Raw genomic sequence first — 22236 nt, 5'->3', positions numbered from 1 at the left:
ACAAGACTGATATGTAAATTGTAAAATATGTTCATGCACAAAATATAGTTGACCTATTGTGGCATTGCCTACATTATAAGAAAACAGACCAAAACACAAAAACTTAACTTTAACCACTGAACCATGAAAATAAGGTCAAGGTCAGATGACACCTGCTAGGTGGAAATGTTCACCTTACAATTGTTTCATACACCAAATATAATAGACTTATTGCTTATAGTATCTGAGATATGGACTAACCACGAAATCTTAACCTTGTTCACTGAACCTTGAAATGAGGTCCATTTCAAGTGAAAACTGTGTGATGGACAAGGTACGCACATACCAAATATAGGTATCCCATTATTCATTATAAAACGAAAGTAAAAAAGAATACAAGAATTCTTAACTTTTTTGTCCATATAGTCACTAAACCATGAAATGACACCAAGGACACTGGACATATGATGGATGTAAATGTCATAACAAAGTATGTTTATATAGATCACTATCCCTATGTCAAGCTTTCTGCATCAGAAGTAGTAGGCTTGACATAAAATACAAATCTAGAAAAAGGAGCTCCATAATCTATCAATATTTTTTGTGCTTATTTTGTTCATAACTAATGCTCTTCTGACTAATAGTATCAATTTTAAATTCTAGACTTATTAATTTCACCTAAGTATATCCTGAAATAAAGGAACCTGAGTGAATAATGCAGGAGAGCATAAATTAACAAGAAGAACTGTGAGCTGATGCTCACTAATAAAGTTGAAGAATTATTAATCTAAAAATGCATTACACGGTTAAGCCTGTTCAAAATAAGGCCTGATAGTAAATTCAGCTCTTGTTCGTCCTTTTTAAAGTTTTGTAGAATTTATAACCTGAAGGAAACTGATGAGATGTACAGTGCTTTGCTTTTGCACCAATGGCATTTCATTTGCGCCAAAATAATCTCATTTGCACCAAAACAAAACATTCCATTTGCGCCAATAATACAGGTAAATACAGCATGTACAGGTAGAAAGTATAAACATAAAAATATAGTATATATGCCAATACACATAATTAATAGCGCCTGATGATGTTTCATAGCCTGACTGGTTTTGGTCCAAAAAGGATTTTCATCAGAGACAGAATGGTGGATTAATGTTTGCACCCTATTTATATAGATATGGTAACCGGCGGTTCAGAGTTAACCAAAGATAGAGATTTAACTGGTGGTTTAGAGAAACATGACCAGGCGCTATTAATTATGTGTATTGGTATATATACTATATTTTTATGCTTTTACATTTTCCCCTGCTGATACACATAATTAGATAGTATAAACAGTTTTATTCAAAAGATACTTTTAATAACAACTTTTTTAATTGCATAATAAAAACATTTCCTCCAAAATTAGTCATCGTAACCATAATGAAAGCAAAAAGTTTGTTCTGACACATGACTTGTGAGCAATGGCTAGGATGTACTAATTTACTGGATAACCTGTAAGTATGGTCATAAATATCATTTCCTCTATTTAGAAATAAGGAGATGTGGTATGATCATTGCCACCAAAGACAACAGAATGCCTTCAAAAACCGGTCCTATATAGTCAGCTATAAACAGCCTCAACATGAATTCTGAGAAAATTATATAATTAACAATATCCATCTTCACACCTCAAACATGTGAACTCTTTATAATTATAACCTAAGTGACTTGCAGTTTTATATTAAACAAATAGTATAAATTTTTTAAAATTAGTTACCGAGAGGGAATACTTACACAAAATCATCTTATTCACGATGTAACAATCAATATCTTAAACTTTTCCGTTACCTGTAAAATAGGCAAAAGTAGTTTTTGGCGCAAGTAAAAGATTGAATTCTGTAAAAATTGGTGCATATCTAATGCTCCAAAATTTAATAGGACAGAAAAATGGTCTGACAGACAGACAGACAGGCAGGGGTAATACAGTATACCCCTCATTTGGTTCAGGGTATATATAATGACAAAAGCCAAGTTAAACCAGATGCTCCGCAGGGCGCAGCTTTATATGACTGCAGAGGTCAAACCCTGAACGGTTGGGGCTAGTATGGACACAACATTCAAGCTGGATACAGCTCTGAATTTGGATTGTGATTAAATAGTTGACACAGCATAGGTTTCTGACACAGAATGAATGTGTTCTGATGAACTTAATTTTTTTTTTTTGCTTTTGAGGAATTCAATTTGCTGTTGCATATTAATCCTCTCAAAAAAAAAAATATTTGAAGAAATTTTTTCTTTTTAACTTCTGAAATCTGAAAAGAGAAAAATTGAACCCCCCCCCCCCCCCCCCCCTCAATTTTTTTTTCACCTCCTACTTGCCCTTATTCCAAAAATGATCTCAATTTAAATTTCTAATGGCGTTTGCAACAATAACTACTCATTTAAATACATCATAAAACATTAAAATATAAAATGTCATACAGTCATGGTTAAAATTAATATTAATTAATAGTAACTTCTAAAAAAATAAAAATGGGGAATGTGTCCAAAGGGACACAGATGATGCCCCCGCTAGCATTTAACTTTATAAAGGGACATAACTCAAGAACTGTAAAAGTGAAGCTGCCAAAAATTGAACTTAAATGGAGTTTAGAGGTAATAATCATTATATACACATTTCTTTAAATCAAGTTGAGACAAACTTAAGTTAAGAGAACAAAAACTAAAAAATTCTTCAATTCTTCCATTTGTAAAAGGACATAACCCTAGAATGTTAATCAAAGTGCTTGTAATCACTGAATGTAAAGACTGCTTTAATTTATCAGTTGGTAGTAAAGTGAATATTGCATTGCATATTGTATATAGCATTGATTTAAGTTGATTCAACTACTATTCTGGACAAAGAAAGATAACTCAAATTTTCAAAGAAGATATCATAAAGCATTGGTTTTAGGTGATTCAACAACCATTCTGGACAAAGAAAGATAACTCCAATTTATTGTCTTGAAACTACAAAAATGCTTGTTTTTGGCTTGTGTTTGACCCTTTATTCCTTGACTGTTTGTCCAATAACCCACAAAATATATCCCAATCTTCTACTGATGATATTAAAAATTGTGGTACAATTTCAGAACAAATGAAATACTTAAACACAACTTTTTGTACTGACACTAGATAAATGTTTGTTTTGGGCCCCTTTGGGCCCCTAATTCCTAAACCTTAGGGACCATAACCCCCAAAATCAATCCCAAGCTTCCTTTTGTGGTTATAAACATTATGTTAAAATTTAATTGATTTCTATTTACTTATACTAAAGTTATTATCCGGAAACCATCCGTCTTCGGACGACGACGATGCCGACGAGATACCAATATACGACCTCAAAATTTTTTGAAGTCGTATAAAAATCAATAGGAAGATATTTTTGTGTGTAAAAAAGTAAACATTGTAGATTTCAATTGTACATTTTATTATCATGGTACAGGATAGCTCACAGCTCATACTTATGATGAAATTACAATCACAGAGGGAAGGAAAAGTATCAAGGATTCTTGAAAAACATTCTGTAATTCAACTGGAAAATGATACTTCCCATCTTCAGCAGAGCATTGATGTTTTGATGAATATTGAATTTAAAAAAAAGTTCAATACAATATAGCTAGCAAACATAACATCAGATTCATTTCACAATTCATTTCCATTCACTCATATCTTCACAAAAATTCTGTTCTGTGAACTGTTAATCAAATAATGAATATCAAGTTTGCAACATTTCTCTCCTAGTTTATACATGTCACAAAATAACAATGTTCAGGTTGGTTGGTCATCTCGTAGGGCCCTGTAAGTGTTGATCTCATTTGGGAAAACCTTTGTCAATTCCACCAATAAACTAGCCTTGAATCTCTGAAAACAATCAGGTAAGATGGTTTATATATTTATCATTACTGTCGATCACTTCTACTGAAATAAACTTTTCATTTATCTAAATATTGGCATAAAAAATTTGTAAGAGTTCCATGGAACCCAGTGTATCGCCTACTTTTGCTGTTAATCGCAGACTCAACAAAAATAAAGGAAAAAATCAATAAAATTATTTCTCTTGATACTATCTTTTGATTGTAAGAAGCTTCTGACCAAGTTTGATAAAAATCCAGGACAGTAAAAGAAAGTTATTAAGTAAAATTTTACAAACTTTAACCTCAGACATGACAGAGTGAATGTATTGTTTCCTTGCAGAAAAACTAAGTCCATTTATAAGTAAAATACAGAAAATGGATTTTCTTTTTTTACAAAATTTACTTCTGAATACTATCTTATGATCATAAACAAGCTTCTGTCCAAATTTGGTACAAATCTAGGCCAGTTTAAGAAAGTTATTAAAATTTTAAAAACTTTAACCACAGAGAGGATGTAATGTTTCCCGCTAGAAAAACTAAGTCCATTTATAAGTAAAATACAGAAAAAATGGAATTTCGTTTTTACAAAATTTACTTCTGGATACTATCTTATGATCAAAAACAAGCTTCTGTCAAAGTCTGGTAGAAATCAAGGATGGGTTTAAGAAAGTTATTAAAATTTCAGAAACTTTAACCACAGAGTGAAAAGTTGGTGAAATACTTGCATAATATGAATATATCTGATCAAAATTACATTTAAACAAGAATGTGTCCATAATACATAGATGTTCCACTCACACTACCAATGCCTATGTTCAGTGAACCCTGAAATTGGGGTCAAAACTTTAATTTGGCATTGAAATTAGAAAGATCATATCATGTGGAACATGTGTACTAAGTTTCAAATTGATTGGACTTCAACTTCATCAAAAATTATCTTGACCAAAAACTTAAACCTGAAGCTGGACAGATGGATGGACAAACAGAAGAACGATCAGACCCACAGACCGAAAAAAAACATGATTTCCCTAGGTGGGGCATAAAAATTGAGGCACAGGAAAATGATACAAGCATGGGGCACAGAAGTATGCATGAAGACTGATTCTCTCTAACATTACCTTTAAATTATCTATCTTTCCTTTGACTTGTTCATTCTTTGCCAATGTTTTCTCCAGACAGTCCTTTGTATAAAGGTTGGGATTCTTACCCTGATCAATGTAACTAAAAACAATTAGAAAATTAGAAAATAATTCAAATGCATGTAAATGCATTATGACATAGTATTACTTTGATAATCAGTGTTAATATTTATCCCTATACAAACATATATGCTGAACTCAACAGGTATCGGTTTAAGTTGTTAGTTTTCTGTTACTGATTTTTTTTAAAGCATGGCTTGTATATAACATTTAAATGCTGCTACATGTTTTTTTTTAGTAATTACCTTACAAATGTGTCAAATTAATATATATAAATGTAATCCATCATGTTGCTCAAAACAAAGCTGTCGTAATATTGCATGCATCTATTTGCCTCTGATGATTTTACTATGATATGGAGTTTTATGGGACTGTCATACAAGTGAGAGGTTTAGCTACATTGTAGCTATAAAACCAGGTTTAATCCACCATTTTCCAAATAAGAAAATGTCTGTACCAAGTTAGGAATATGACAGTTATTGTCCATTAATATGTTTGATGTGTTTCAGCTTTTGATTTTGCCATTTGATTAGTGGTTTTCCATTTTGAATTTTCATGGAGTCCAATATTTTGTGATTTTACAATGAACTTCATACTTACTCAAAAACCTCCAATGGAACACTGATATCAGCCATCTGTGACTTCATTTTGTCTACCTCCTGTAATCCTGTGATCATTTCATTTCTACAAAAAAAAAAGGTTCATAACAATTTTTTTTTCAATCCGGATATCCCTCAGACATTAGAACTGTATTGGATTATAATATAAAAAAGCCTGAGGGTTATGCAAATGCATGCATTTGATTATAATTCCTAATTCCGTTGGGCTTTAAAAATTAAAAAGATAACAGTTTTGAATGATGGCGGAAGACAATTTAACGATGGCGCGGGTCATTTGACGATGGCGCAAGACATTTGAACGATGGCAGTGCGCCAACGTTAAACTGGCCATGGAGATCCCTGTCAATTATGCTTGAACATGTTGAATTATTTTTGTGAATTAAGTACTTTCAATTATCAGATCTAATCGAAATAATAATGAATAGCATCATGAATCACCAGTTAATCAACAATGCGGTCTATATATATTTCTTGTTTATAGAACAGGCACATGTGCAGTAATTCAGTACTGATCAGTGCTGTAGAGGGGGGAAGCCAGACATCCCGAAATTCGAGAAAAGGAATTACCAGATCCCAAAAATATCAATACCTAAATCCCGAGCTTAAAACACCTAATCCTGGAGTCTTGATATAGGTACCGGTCCTTCCCCCCTCTGTGGTCAATCACATGAATTTTATTATGCCTGGCACTATTAAAGAAGTATTAGATTGGGTCAGGATTCGAGGCTAACTATTAACAATGCCAAAATGACCAAAATTCCCATAGCCATACATTTGTAGCTATAGCAGGAACATATACTGTAAACCAACTTACATTACTACATATAAACATATACATTTTAAACATGAATACATGTATGTCCATCATATCCATAGATAGTAGGGATATAGAAATAATTTATCATACAAAAAGCAAGGACGTATATTAGCATGTGTTAGTTATACGTCCTTGCAAATTATCGTCGTGTCATATGTTTTCGTATGTCATATGTTTTCGTATCAATCACATTTTGTCGGTTTCGACTGCATACGCGTACATTGTGACGTGTTTAATGGTTTCTATATTTAGAACAACAACACCACTACAAATTGACAAATATAAAACATATTTAACGTTGCTTTTTAAAGACGTTAGAACAAATTAAATAAAACTGACCTATTTAGCCATTTTTATTTTTTAAAATGTCAAAAATATGCACCACTAGAATAGTTGTGGAAAAAAGTTCTAAAGGGTTAAAATCAAGTCCAGATATGTTTTTTGCATATAAGACACCGGATCTTCAAGCCATGTGACTGTCATGTATTTTTTTGGCCGTTTTAATTACAAAACAGCTAGTTAAAATTAACAGGAATCTAATATAAAATGGTTGTTCAAAATCTAATTATTCAATAATTTATTGACAATTTTTTGAATACATCCTTGATAGGTGAAGATGAAAACAGTCTTCACTTTTTATATTTAATCATACATTTTGAAAACTGCATTTTATTTTAGGGGGAAAAAATGTACTTTGTACAAACCAGGTGTCAATCTGAAATTAATCAAAATCTAACAAATTCAGCACATGAAACACCAACCTAAAACTATTTACTATAGTCGCCGTCAGCTGAAACTCGTAGCGGTTATCGGTAAAAATAATTTAAACTATCAACCACATTCACTCATGATAGAGTTTTTTACATTCCATTCATAAATTGCAAAAAGAAAAACCACTACTGACCTACCTTTTAAGTGATTGCACTGTGATAATCCTGACCTTCACATTTTCCAAGACAATTTTGAATGGTGGAATCCGCCACTGTTTTTACCGGAAGTGTTTCCGTGGAGTTCAATTTCATAAAATTTGCATAAAGCACGGGAAACCTTATCACATCAATGAAAAGAACATTTCAGGAAACTGCGTAAGTGACGAATGTCATATGTAAACAAATGATCCTCATAAAAACAAAGATGGCAGAATTACAATGGAAAACATTCTGGAAAATGTGAAGGTCAGGGTTATTACAGTGCGATCACTTAAAAGGTAGGTCAGTAGTGGTTTTTCTTTTTGCAATTTATGAATGGAATGTGAAAAACTATATCTCGAGTGAACGCAATTGATAGTTTAGATTATTCTTACCGATAACCATTACGAATTTCAGTTGACGGCGACTATAGTAATTTTCATTCTGAAAAGTATTAAATATTTTTTTTTATGATTCAAGGATCACCAGAACCAAGACTTTAGAAAATATTGATTTCCGGATTTTATAATCATTTCCTGTCAGTGAACTGATCAAATTTTTCTTTCATACGAAAACATACATGTATGACGCTGTTTTTTTTTACATACAAAAATTGCAAAGTAATCAGAAACAGTAAAAAATCGTAGTAAGCCTTGACAAAAAAACTAGATACCTAAAATCAATCTACATGAAATGCTTTTTAAATTTGAGTAATCACCTGAAAAAAAAAAAACTCAACAGTGAAAACCGTAAGCAGTGAAAATTGTTATAATTTAGTACGAAAACATATTACACGATGATATGGCTACGGAAGAGAAAGAGAGTCACATCGAACTTTACTTACAGCTTTTTATTCAAAACTGCTTGGCTATTTGGTTGCACATCGCTCACAATTATTCCTACTTGTCTGGTAGTCTCTATAAAAAGCTCTAATTGTTGTTCCAATGCCTCAAAACGACTAATTTTCTCGCTCATGTTTTCTATTTATTTTCGACCGGAAATTAGAACGGGAGATAACTCTAGCATTTAACTTTATAAAGGGACATAACTCAAGAACTGTAAAAGTGAAGCTGCCAAAAATTGAACTTAAATGGAGTTTAGAGGTAATAATCATTATATACACATTTCTTTAAATCAAGTTGAGACAAACTTAAGTTAAGAGAACAAAAACTAAAAAATTCTTCAATTCTTCCATTTGTAAAAGGACATAACCCTAGAATGTTAATCAAAGTGCTTGTAATCACTGAATGTAAAGACTGCTTTAATTTATCAGTTGGTAGTAAAGTGAATATTGCATTGCATATTGTATATAGCATTGATTTAAGTTGATTCAACTACTATTCTGGACAAAGAAAGATAACTCAAATTTTCAAAGAAGATATCATAAAGCATTGGTTTTAGGTGATTCAACAACCATTCTGGACAAAGAAAGATAACTCCAATTTATTGTCTTGAAACTACAAAAATGCTTGTTTTTGGCTTGTGTTTGACCCTTTATTCCTTGACTGTTTGTCCAATAACCCACAAAATATATCCCAATCTTCTACTGATGATATTAAAAATTGTGGTACAATTTCAGAACAAATGAAATACTTAAACACAACTTTTTGTACTGACACTAGATAAATGTTTGTTTTGGGCCCCTTTGGGCCCCTAATTCCTAAACCTTAGGGACCATAACCCCCAAAATCAATCCCAAGCTTCCTTTTGTGGTTATAAACATTATGTTAAAATTTAATTGATTTCTATTTACTTATACTAAAGTTATTATCCGGAAACCATCCGTCTTCGGACGACGACGATGCCGACGAGATACCAATATACGACCTCAAAATTTTTTGAAGTCGTATAAAAATCAATAGGAAGATATTTTTGTGTGTAAAAAAGTAAACATTGTAGATTTCAATTGTACATTTTATTATCATGGTACAGGATAGCTCACAGCTCATACTTATGATGAAATTACAATCACAGAGGGAAGGAAAAGTATCAAGGATTCTTGAAAAACATTCTGTAATTCAACTGGAAAATGATACTTCCCATCTTCAGCAGAGCATTGATGTTTTGATGAATATTGAATTTAAAAAAAAGTTCAATACAATATAGCTAGCAAACATAACATCAGATTCATTTCACAATTCATTTCCATTCACTCATATCTTCACAAAAATTCTGTTCTGTGAACTGTTAATCAAATAATGAATATCAAGTTTGCAACATTTCTCTCCTAGTTTATACATGTCACAAAATAACAATGTTCAGGTTGGTTGGTCATCTCGTAGGGCCCTGTAAGTGTTGATCTCATTTGGGAAAACCTTTGTCAATTCCACCAATAAACTAGCCTTGAATCTCTGAAAACAATCAGGTAAGATGGTTTATATATTTATCATTACTGTCGATCACTTCTACTGAAATAAACTTTTCATTTATCTAAATATTGGCATAAAAAATTTGTAAGAGTTCCATGGAACCCAGTGTATCGCCTACTTTTGCTGTTAATCGCAGACTCAACAAAAATAAAGGAAAAAATCAATAAAATTATTTCTCTTGATACTATCTTTTGATTGTAAGAAGCTTCTGACCAAGTTTGATAAAAATCCAGGACAGTAAAAGAAAGTTATTAAGTAAAATTTTACAAACTTTAACCTCAGACATGACAGAGTGAATGTATTGTTTCCTTGCAGAAAAACTAAGTCCATTTATAAGTAAAATACAGAAAATGGATTTTCTTTTTTTACAAAATTTACTTCTGAATACTATCTTATGATCATAAACAAGCTTCTGTCCAAATTTGGTACAAATCTAGGCCAGTTTAAGAAAGTTATTAAAATTTTAAAAACTTTAACCACAGAGAGGATGTAATGTTTCGCTAGAAAAACTAAGTCCATTTATAAGTAAAATACAGAAAAAATGGAATTTCGTTTTTACAAAATTTACTTCTGGATACTATCTTATGATCAAAAACAAGCTTCTGTCAAAGTCTGGTAGAAATCAAGGATGGGTTTAAGAAAGTTATTAAAATTTCAGAAACTTTAACCACAGAGTGAAAAGTTGGTGAAATACTTGCATAATATGAATATATCTGATCAAAATTACATTTAAACAAGAATGTGTCCATAATACATAGATGTTCCACTCACACTACCAATGCCTATGTTCAGTGAACCCTGAAATTGGGGTCAAAACTTTAATTTGGCATTAAAATTAGAAAGATCATATCATGTGGAACATGTGTACTAAGTTTCAAATTGATTGGACTTCAACTTCATCAAAAATTATCTTGACCAAAAACTTAAACCTGAAGCTGGACAGATGGATGGACAAACAGAAGAACGATCAGACCCACAGACCGAAAAAAAACATGATTTCCCTAGGTGGGGCATAAAAATTGAGGCACAGGAAAATGATACAAGCATGGGGCACAGAAGTATGCATGAAGACTGATTCTCTCTAACATTACCTTTAAATTATCTATCTTTCCTTTGACTTGTTCATTCTTTGCCAATGTTTTCTCCAGACAGTCCTTTGTATAAAGGTTGGGATTCTTACCCTGATCAATGTAACTAAAAACAATTAGAAAATTAGAAAATAATTCAAATGCATGTAAATGCATTATGACATAGTATTACTTTGATAATCAGTGTTAATATTTATCCCTATACAAACATATATGCTGAACTCAACAGGTATCGGTTTAAGTTGTTAGTTTTCTGTTACTGATTTTTTTTAAAGCATGGCTTGTATATAACATTTAAATGCTGCTACATGTTTTTTTTTAGTAATTACCTTACAAATGTGTCAAATTAATATATATAAATGTAATCCATCATGTTGCTCAAAACAAAGCTGTCGTAATATTGCATGCATCTATTTGCCTCTGATGATTTTACTATGATATGGAGTTTTATGGGACTGTCATACAAGTGAGAGGTTTAGCTACATTGTAGCTATAAAACCAGGTTTAATCCACCATTTTCCAAATAAGAAAATGTCTGTACCAAGTTAGGAATATGACAGTTATTGTCCATTAATATGTTTGATGTGTTTCAGCTTTTGATTTTGCCATTTGATTAGTGGTTTTCCATTTTGAATTTTCATGGAGTCCAATATTTTGTGATTTTACAATGAACTTCATACTTACTCAAAAACCTCCAATGGAACACTGATATCAGCCATCTGTGACTTCATTTTGTCTACCTCCTGTAATCCTGTGATCATTTCATTTCTACAAAAAAAAAAAGGTTCATAACAATTTTTTTTTCAATCCAGATATCCCTCAGACATTAGAACTGTATTGGATTATAATATAAAAAAGCCTGAGGGTTATGCAAATGCATGCATTTGATTATAATTCCTAATTCCGTTGGGCTTTAAAAATTAAAAAGATAACAGTTTTGAATGATGGCGGAAGACAATTTAACGATGGCGCGGGTCATTTGACGATGGCGCAAGACATTTGAACGATGGCAGTGCGCCAACGTTAAACTGGCCATGGAGATCCCTGTCAATTATGCTTGAACATGTTGAATTATTTTTGTGAATTAAGTACTTTCAATTATCAGATCTAATCGAAATAATAATGAATAGCATCATGAATCACCAGTTAATCAACAATGCGGTCTATATATATTTCTTGTTTATAGAACAGGCACATGTGCAGTAATTCAGTACTGATCAGTGCTGTAGAGGGGGGAAGCCAGACATCCCGAAATTCGAGAAAAGGAATTACCAGATCCCAAAAATATCAATACCTAAATCCCGAGCTTAAAACACCTAATCCTGGAGTCTTGATATAGGTACCGGTCCTTCCCCCCTCTGTGGTCAATCACATGAATTTTATTATGCCTGGCACTATTAAAGAAGTATTAGATTGGGTCAGGATTCGAGGCTAACTATTAACAATGCCAAAATGACCAAAATTCCCATAGCCATACATTTGTAGCTATAGCAGGAACATATACTGTAAACCAACTTACATTACTACATATAAACATATACATTTTAAACATGAATACATGTATGTCCATCATATCCATAGATAGTAGGGATATAGAAATAATTTATCATACAAAAAGCAAGGACGTATATTAGCATGTGTTAGTTATACGTCCTTGCAAATTATCGTCGTGTCATATGTTTTCGTATGTCATATGTTTTCGTATCAATCACATTTTGTCGGTTTCGACTGCATACGCGTACATTGTGACGTGTTTAATGGTTTCTATATTTAGAACAACAACACCACTACAAATTGACAAATATAAAACATATTTAACGTTGCTTTTTAAAGACGTTAGAACAAATTAAATAAAACTGACCTATTTAGCCATTTTTATTTTTTAAAATGTCAAAAATATGCACCACTAGAATAGTTGTGGAAAAAAGTTCTAAAGGGTTAAAATCAAGTCCAGATATGTTTTTTGCATATAAGACACCGGATCTTCAAGCCATGTGACTGTCATGTATTTTTTTGGCCGTTTTAATTACAAAACAGCTAGTTAAAATTAACAGGAATCTAATATAAAATGGTTGTTCAAAATCTAATTATTCAATAATTTATTGACAATTTTTTGAATACATCCTTGATAGGTGAAGATGAAAACAGTCTTCACTTTTTATATTTAATCATACATTTTGAAAACTGCATTTTATTTTAGGGGGAAAAAATGTACTTTGTACAAACCAGGTGTCAATCTGAAATTAATCAAAATCTAACAAATTCAGCACATGAAACACCAACCTAAAACTATTTACTATAGTCGCCGTCAGCTGAAACTCGTAGCGGTTATCGGTAAAAATAATTTAAACTATCAACCACATTCACTCATGATAGAGTTTTTTACATTCCATTCATAAATTGCAAAAAGAAAAACCACTACTGACCTACCTTTTAAGTGATTGCACTGTGATAATCCTGACCTTCACATTTTCCAAGACAATTTTGAATGGTGGAATCCGCCACTGTTTTTACCGGAAGTGTTTCCGTGGAGTTCAATTTCATAAAATTTGCATAAAGCACGGGAAACCTTATCACATCAATGAAAAGAACATTTCAGGAAACTGCGTAAGTGACGAATGTCATATGTAAACAAATGATCCTCATAAAAACAAAGATGGCAGAATTACAATGGAAAACATTCTGGAAAATGTGAAGGTCAGGGTTATTACAGTGCGATCACTTAAAAGGTAGGTCAGTAGTGGTTTTTCTTTTTGCAATTTATGAATGGAATGTGAAAAACTATATCTCGAGTGAACGCAATTGATAGTTTAGATTATTCTTACCGATAACCATTACGAATTTCAGTTGACGGCGACTATAGTAATTTTCATTCTAAATATTTTTTTTTATGATTCAAGGATCACCAGAACCACGACTTTAGAAAATATTGATTTCCGGATTTTATAATCATTTCCTGTCAGTGAACTGATCAAATTTTTCTTTCATACGAAAACATACATGTATGACGCCGTTTTTTTTTACATACAAAAATTGCAAAGTAATCAGAAACAGTAAAAAATCGTAGTAAGCCTTGACAAAAAAACTAGATACCTAAAATCAATCTACATGAAATGCTTTTTAAATTTGAGTAATCACCTGAAAAAAAAAACTCAACAGTGAAAACCGTAAGCAGTGAAAATTGTTATAATTTAGTACGAAAACATATTACACGATGATATGGCTACGGAAGAGAAAGAGAGTCACATCGAACTTTACTTACAGCTTTTTATTCAAAACTGCTTGGCTATTTGGTTGCACATCGCTCACAATTATTCCTACTTGTCTGGTAGTCTCTATAAAAAGCTCTAATTGTTGTTCCAATGCCTCAAAACGACTAATTTTCTCGCTCATGTTTTCTATTTATTTTCGACCGGAAATTAGAACGGGAGATAACTCTAAATATTTGACAGGGGTAGATAACTCTAAAGATCTACATGGCTGGAGCTATTGGCATGATAAAATATCCACAACTTCTACAAAATATAATATGATTTATTCTAAATGAAACCATAAAAATGTGCACACACTTTTTCCTCAGCAGACCACAATTTTTAAAAAGACTGACATGCTGTTCTACACAAAGTTTTAGACTTTTTTGTGGGAAAGCCACTCCACAAATAGAGCATTATCATTGCTTAAGGTCAAACAGCCAAGTGAAAATAAACCAAAGGCAGTACCAGCTGATAAATTTATCAAAGAGATATTTTAGTAAACAAGTACCAAAGAATGAAACTAAGAAAGAACTTGATATTAAAAGAGAAAGTCCATATGCTGGTCTAAGTGCTGCAGAAAAAGGTTAGGCACTGGCTACGATTACATGGAAATGTAACATTTATAGAAATATTATTGTTACATTGGAGACTAATTGCCGGAATGTAAAGTTGGGTAAGGAACCGATTAATTACGAATGTAACAATAATTATTGAGGCTACAGTTACATTGCGTTATTGTTACACGAAAAACAGCAATGTACGCTTGATTTATTAAACTTAAATCTTCTATATAGTTTTGTTGCTTAATTCATTCATGTCTACTAAATAATACTTGTTATAATAATAAATAATATATATTATTATTCAACAAATGGTGTTTAAATAGTTTTAGGTATTTATGGATTTGATGTTCTTAAAGATATTACTTCAAATTAGTAGTGCCAAAGGCGAAAAATATAGTTCAATGGTTTGTTGTTGAAAACTCGGGCTTAGAAAACTGTTCACTTTTAAGTATTTAACTGCACACCTACTCGTATTACTGTCATTATACTTTGAACAGAAGAGATTCCTATTACCAATTTTGTTTGGGTGAAAAATTTAAAACTTGCATGGGATGCGTTTGAAACGAAACTGAAACAATATCAAGACAGAAATTTCATACAGCTATACAAACGCACTTACCAAAAATTGATACATCAAAAGCAAAGTTTGCTAACTGTGAACTAACTCTGTGAACTTCTGTATACATGCATAAAATTGAGAATGGAAATGGGCAATGTGTCAAAGCGACAACAACCCGAACATAGAGCAGACAACAGCCGAAGGTCACCAATGGGTCTTCAATGGAGCGAGAAACTCCCGCACCCGTCGGAGGCATCCTTCAGCTGGCCCCTAAATAAATATGTATACTAGTTCAGTGATAATGGACGTCATACTAAACTCCGAATTATACACAACAAACTAACATTAAAAAATCATAGAAGACTAACAAAGGCCATGCAAAGGCTTCTGACTTGAGAAAGGCGCAAAATTGCGGCGGGGTTAAACATGTTTATGAGATCTCAACCCTCCCCTATACCTCTAGCCAATGTAGAAAAAACAAACACACAACACTACGCATAGTAAAACTCAGTTTAAGAGATGTCCGAGTCCGATTTCAGAATCCATGGAGGACGTACTATAAAAAAATAGAAAAATTGTATGTTATACTTGTATGTATTGTAAATATAAAATAGTGTCTTCAACTTTAGTACATATTACAAGTCCCATCGAACATTGCTGTTTTTCATGTAACAATAACTCAATGTAACCGTAGCCTCAATAATTATTGTTACATTCGTAATTAATCGGTTCCTTATCCAACCATGCATTCCGGCATTTAGTCCCCAATGTAACAATAATATTTTTATTATTGTTACATTTCCATGTAACCGTAGCCAGTGCCAAAAGGTTAATCTGTAATACATATTAATTCTGTTAATACAGTTGGATTAAGTTTTGATGTGATTTAAAAAGCTGTGCAATGGTCCTTTTTTCACATAACAAAATGTATGCAATAATTTCTGAATTTACAGTAATTTTCAGTGAAATAATTAAAAAAAATTATGTATTAAGCATGAGTCATTCATGTATATTGTTTCATGTATGTTAAAAGAAAAATACAGTTGATGTCTTTTCACTAATATTCTGTAGTCACAAATGTAATATCTGCGATTATTCCGGGAACGTCACGCACAAACCTTCGGGACATTTACTTGTTACGTAACGTTGCTACGGCAATACCAATTGTATATTTTGTAGCCATTATTAAATTACTATCTGAACCATCAAGTCTTGCTCCGATCTTTCAATGATTTCTTTAAAGTGATATAAAATTAGAAAAAGGTCAATTTCAATGATTGGAAAAAACTGTATGAATTAGTATTTGTTCTGATTTCAGTGAAAGAAGCAGGAAAAGATGCATCATATATTGCCATTATAGTAGCAGGAATAGGTGTTATTGGTAAGATTTTTTAAAAATGTAAAGACTTCTTGATTTCACAAACAAGAGTTTTATGAAACATAACATATTCAGAACTGTAAACAAGACAATGCCAGATACCATGGTTTCATTTGTTTCAACAAATAGAGTTGAGAACTAATAACACATGAGAATTAGATATAAGAAGATGTGGTATGAGACAACTCTCCATCCAAGTCACAATTTGTAAAAGTAAACCATTATAAGTCAAAGTATGGTCTTCAACACTGCGCCTTGGCTCACACCAAACAGCAAGCTATAAAATCTGTTTTCATAGTAAGTACATGTGTATAGAGAATATCACACTTGTATTGACAGAGAAACCAATATCATTAGAGATCTGCATAAGGGATTATTTTGATGAGGGTTAGTGTGGTGTGATATTGAAAAAGCCATATCATATATACTTAATTATATATACGTCAAATAAATGTTTTTTTCAGTAAAATTCCTCAATGTTTTAAGATGACTTTTGAAAATTTTTTGATCAGAATGCATGTTACATGTTCTATATTAAACCATGGCTAAAACTATCCTTTACTATATTAAATTTATAGTCCTGTGTCATTTTTATTTGCCTGTCAGCCAGGTAAATTGTAATGTTGATCTGACACACATGACCTTATTTTTCCTATAGTTGAAAATTATAGAATTAGTTCTACCACCTTTTCCCTGTATCTGAAATTTTATCAGTGGATCATTTTTATCCTCAAAATATTTGATATGTTTTAAAAAATAAATGACATTGTTATTAGTCACAATTAGTCAGAAAGTTATGAAATGGCAAAATCTCAGGCTTAACAGTTGCAGAGGTCAAATATTTATCTGATGTAAGCCTGTATAAAACATACTTTCACACACACTTTTACCAGTCTCTGTTCTTTTAAGGTAAACATTGCAGAAAAACACCATTATGTGCAATACCGAAGTCAGTATATCATAAATGTAAATCAATAATTAAATGACAATATTTTTAGGTGTGGTGTTTTATACGGTTGGAAAAGAACTATTTTCAAGTCAAAGCCCTGCAGGTGTTTACAGTAAAGCATTGAAAAAGTGCCAAAATAATGATGAGGTAAGATAAAGAATAAGAAAATGTCATGTACAATGTATAGAACATTGGTATAACAATCTACACTTACAATAGTGAAATGGTTTATTGGTTATATTTTAAGTGAAAATACACCATATCATGTACCATATTTGATGATATACAGTAAACATAAGGTGACTCAGACAAAAAAAAAACCTTCTTGGTGTTGATTTTTCACATGCTGGTGATTGTTGGTGATTCCCCTTAAATAAAGCTTTCTTAATATTTCAATAAGTTTCATATGTATATTGCTGGATTGTTATCATGAGTATTGTCACCTTCAATCTCCAGAAATATAAATCTTGATAGTGATTCACTCAGCACCAGCAAGAGTGAATTTTCACTGAACACTAATTGCATTTGATTTTCATGGTTCAGTGAAAGTAACATAGTTCTTAGTTACATTGTAAGATTCTGATTTAACATGTTTAAGGTTTTCTTTAGTGAAGGAGATGTGATATCACTTAAAGTTCTTCTCAGAATAAATCAAAGTTAGTGCTTATTGTTAATTCTAGAACAGGAAGCAAATGTAAAATCACAAGATAGATTTATCATAGAATGCATTGAGTCGTGAGTTATTTAAAATATGAACATTCCTACCAGATCTCAGTGCATTGCGGCTTCCTCCCAGGGGCGGATCCAGCCATTTGAAAAAAAGGGGGGGGGGTCCCAACCCAGAGTAAAGGGGGTTCCAACTATATGTTCCCATTCAAATGCATTGATCGGCCAAAAAAAAGGGGGGTTCCAACCCCCAGGACCCCCTGGATCCGCCAATGCCTCCACCAATAAAAACTAACTGCCATGAAATAGCACACTAGTGTTGAAAATGGTGTTTAACACCAATCAATCAATTAATCAATCAATCATTAAAATATAAACAATTTGACCTATTTTTCATTATGCAGTAATAATATTCAAGGTTTTGCAAATATTGGATAAAACAAGTCTTGTATCAAGATGGAGTCACTGACGGTTTCATCCATAGGCAATGATAATAGATATCAATATTATTTATTGATGACTGAAATGTTATACATTTACATTATTTATAAATATTAAAACTGTCTGTTTATTTTTTAAACAGGTACTCGATGTATTAGGAGAGCCAATTACAGGACATGGCACTTCAGGGAGCAGGAGACGGAAACAGCATGTGAGGTATTCAGTCATATTATAGAACAGTAGTGCGTTAATGAGGAGCCTTGGTGAATGATTGAACTAAGGAGTTTATCTATGTACTGTAAATTCAGAAATTATTGCGATGTTTTTATTTTTGCGAAAAATGCAAAAGGGTTTTAATCACAATAATATAAAAAAATTCTGATAACTCTGGCTTCCTCCAACAGTGAAAAAGGCCTCCTCAGTATAGCCATTAGTGCATGCAGTGGATGAAATCAACAATGACTCAATCAATCTGATCTGTTTAACAGAAACAGAGGCATACTTTTCAGATAGGGTCATGTAACATAATAGATTTCTAATTATTACTATTGTTTAAAAAAAAAGTAGTAGGGGAAATAACTGTATTGTTTGTCAAGCATCTTGAGTTGTCTGTATAAAGTTTAACTGATGTTTGTTATGATGCTACATTTTTTACAGCTCACAAGAATTTATGCAAAATGGTGTTAAGCACATGAGGGTAGTCTTTAAAATAGAAGGGCCTTACAGAAAAGGAACTGTTCATGTAGAAGTATTTCAGGTACTGTAAATTTTATTAACTTGTATTTTTATGATGGTAAATAAAGTTATTTTAGAAGTTTTTAAGTGTGTATCAATAATAATTAAATAAAATGCCAATGTCAATGTATAAAATATGGAATTTTTACACAATGCAAAATGATTAATCTGATTCTCAGATAGAATAAAATTTTGCTTCAACAAAGTCTAGAACAGGAAGCAAATGTAAAATCACAAGATAGATTTATCATAGAATGCATTGATTCGTGAGTTATTTAAAATATGAACATTCCTACCAGATCTCAGTGCATTGCGGCTTCCTCCCAGGGGCGGATCCAGCCATTTGAAAAAAGGGGGGGTCCCAACCCAGAGTAAAGGGGGTTGCAACTATATGCTCCCATTCAAATGCATTGATCGGCCAAAAAAATCCTCCACAGCTGAAACACTGTCACAGCCATACACAGCTATGTACAGATGAACCTAAACAAGATTGATTGTTTGACACAAGATTAAGGTCACATTACCCTTAAATTATACTAAAATTTAAGGAAATTACCATGTGTTGCCTTAGAGGAAAATCCTGAAACTAGCAGAAAAACTGTCAAAAAAGTTCCAACTTGAATACAACTGTGGCAAGGAAGCTGCATTTGAAACTTCCCCCAATTTAGAAAAAGCTAGTTCATATAACATTCTTCAGCTCACTGATTGAAAACACAGTTTGTTTGCCAGGGTATAAAATGTTACCTGTGTTTATTCTTTTGTAATTTCAAAATTTAATATTTATCAAGCTTATCTTGATAAAAGCCATGATGTGTTAATGCCATCAGGACAATGGACTGTAAATCAGAGAAAAGTAATTTCAATTTTAGGCCAAAATGGTATGTCCAAGAATTTTTGTCTTGCACATGAATATTACATATTTCATTTTTTGTTTTCAGGACGAGAGTAAGAAGTACCAGTTTAAGCATGTAATATGTGAGTTACAAGGCTACCCAGCAAGAACAATTGTTATAGAAAATAACCGATGACATCATAATCAAGATCAATAACCTGTGATTGTTTGCAAGAACTCAGTGATCATTTTTATTCAACCTGGTGTTTTGATAAGAAAAAATATATAATATAAATAGTTTACAAAAGATGTACTTGTTTTTATCTATAAATCCTTACCTCTACTTTGTTTACTGATTTTATGGTATTAGATTAAGTATTAATTGATGATCAGTGTTAATGACAGGATACAAGCAGTTTCATTAGATTAGTTATTACTTTAATGAATATTTGATGAAGTTAAAAGTGTTCTCCCTCTAACCCATATGACATCAATTTATAACAACACACTAAAAGACATAGTCATACCATAGTATCATTTATCATATTTCCATTCTGATAAAATCCAATAAAACACAAAAAAAGTTTAATACCAAAAATACTGAACACCCAGGAAAATTTAAAACGAAAATTCTGTAATCATTTGGCAATATCAAAAGCTCATACTCATCAAACAAATTGATAACAACTGTAATATACCTGAAAGAGGGACGAAAGATACCAGAGGGACAGTCGAACTCATAAATCAAAAATAAACTGACAATGCCATGGTTAAAAATGAATAGGACAAACAGACAAACAATAGCACACATGAAAAACATAGAAAACTAAAGAATAAACAACATGAACCCCACCAAAAACTAGGGGTGATCTCAGGTGCTCCAAAAGGGTAAACAGATCTTGCTCTACATGTGGCAGCCGTCATGTTGCTAATGAGATAACAAATCCTGTAAAAAGTCTAATTCGGTAGGTCACTATTATGAAAGGGAAGGGGATTGTAGTTACGACGAAAGGAACATATGATATCATTTGTGAAACGGTTATTCCATAGCGGTCAACCAACTCGTGATGGCTTCCGTAAAATTTACGAAGAGATGATTTCAACTTAACCATTTGTAACTCTTGATTTAATAACTTCCTTGTGAGCAACAACCCTCTATCAAGAAAATCATGATAGGAAATGTACACCGTATGCGGGTGCTGCTGGAATGTAACTACTTAGAAATGGAAAGTTCATAATTGGAAAGCTGAAATCATCTCTTTTGTCGTAAAGTTTTGTTTTTAATCGACCCTCATTGTCAATTTCTAGATGTAAGTCAAGATATGAGGCAGAAATAACTGTATCTGTTGTATCCTTTATCTCTAGTTCAATGGGATAGATGCGTTCGACATAGTCACCAAACTTTGAATTATTAAGTGAAATACCATCATCTATATAGCGGAAAGTAGAGTTAAAGGATATTGATAACTTCTTATCTTTCTTCCTAAGAAGTTCCTGTATGAAGTCAGCCTCATAAAAAAACAACAGGTCGGCAAGAAGAGGTGCACAATTCGTTCCAATTGGAATGCCGATAGTCTGTTGAAAAATACATCCGCCGAATGTAACAAATATGTTGTCAATAAAGAAATCAAGCATCTTGATAATGTCAGTTTCAGAGAATTTTTTGTTTGAATCAGAGTGATCTTTTACAAGGAAGGGTTTATCCCTTCTTAAGACAAGATACTTGTATCTTCGTTGGCCATTCTTTTTTATGAAACAAAGCAATACCAATTCTTTCAATTTGTCTTTTAGTTTGGAATGTGGAATACTTGTATACAGTGTAGAAAAGTCAAATGTTATAAAACTAGTACAAGATGAAAGAGAGTTAGATTGTATGTACTCACCTTTGAGATCTTTGGAATTTTTAAGTATCCACATCTGATTCACGCCACCTCTAGAATAGGCAGTTTCACAATAACTTTGAAGCCCGTCTTTGATTGATGATAAAATAGATGTTACTAATTT

The 22236-nt window shown here is 32.2% G+C and overlaps 3 protein-coding genes across 3 annotated transcripts; 1 reads left to right on the top strand and 2 right to left on the bottom strand.

Annotated features, from left to right (window-relative positions):
• Window positions 1–3410: 3410 nt before the first annotated feature.
• On the bottom strand, window positions 3411–8419 carry LOC143079432 (mediator of RNA polymerase II transcription subunit 10-like). The gene is made up of 4 exons (XM_076254769.1): window positions 8243–8419; window positions 5654–5737; window positions 4973–5075; window positions 3411–3861 (listed from the first exon to the last, which is right to left on the bottom strand). Exons 1-4 carry the CDS (start codon window positions 8371–8373, stop codon window positions 3769–3771), a joined length of 411 nt encoding a protein of 136 aa, XP_076110884.1. The 5' UTR covers window positions 8374–8419; the 3' UTR covers window positions 3411–3768.
• An 879-nt stretch (window positions 8420–9298) lies between these two features.
• On the bottom strand, window positions 9299–14296 carry LOC143079431 (mediator of RNA polymerase II transcription subunit 10-like). The gene is made up of 4 exons (XM_076254768.1): window positions 14118–14296; window positions 11540–11623; window positions 10859–10961; window positions 9299–9749 (listed from the first exon to the last, which is right to left on the bottom strand). Exons 1-4 carry the CDS (start codon window positions 14246–14248, stop codon window positions 9657–9659), a joined length of 411 nt encoding a protein of 136 aa, XP_076110883.1. The 5' UTR covers window positions 14249–14296; the 3' UTR covers window positions 9299–9656.
• Window positions 14297–20541, top strand: LOC143079430 (mitochondrial import inner membrane translocase subunit Tim21-like). Its single transcript, XM_076254766.1, has 6 exons — window positions 14297–14692; window positions 16550–16612; window positions 17608–17705; window positions 18808–18881; window positions 19323–19422; window positions 20339–20541. The coding sequence occupies exons 1-6, from the start codon at window positions 14413–14415 to the stop codon at window positions 20426–20428; spliced, it is 705 nt and encodes a 234-aa protein (XP_076110881.1). The 5' UTR covers window positions 14297–14412; the 3' UTR covers window positions 20429–20541.
• Window positions 20542–22236: the final 1695 nt, after the last annotated feature.

Source organism: Mytilus galloprovincialis, chromosome 6 (assembly GCF_965363235.1).
Source record: "Mytilus galloprovincialis chromosome 6, xbMytGall1.hap1.1, whole genome shotgun sequence".
Taxonomy (NCBI): Eukaryota; Metazoa; Mollusca; class Bivalvia; order Mytilida; family Mytilidae; genus Mytilus; species Mytilus galloprovincialis.
This window is presented reverse-complemented; position numbering and strand designations above follow the sequence as displayed.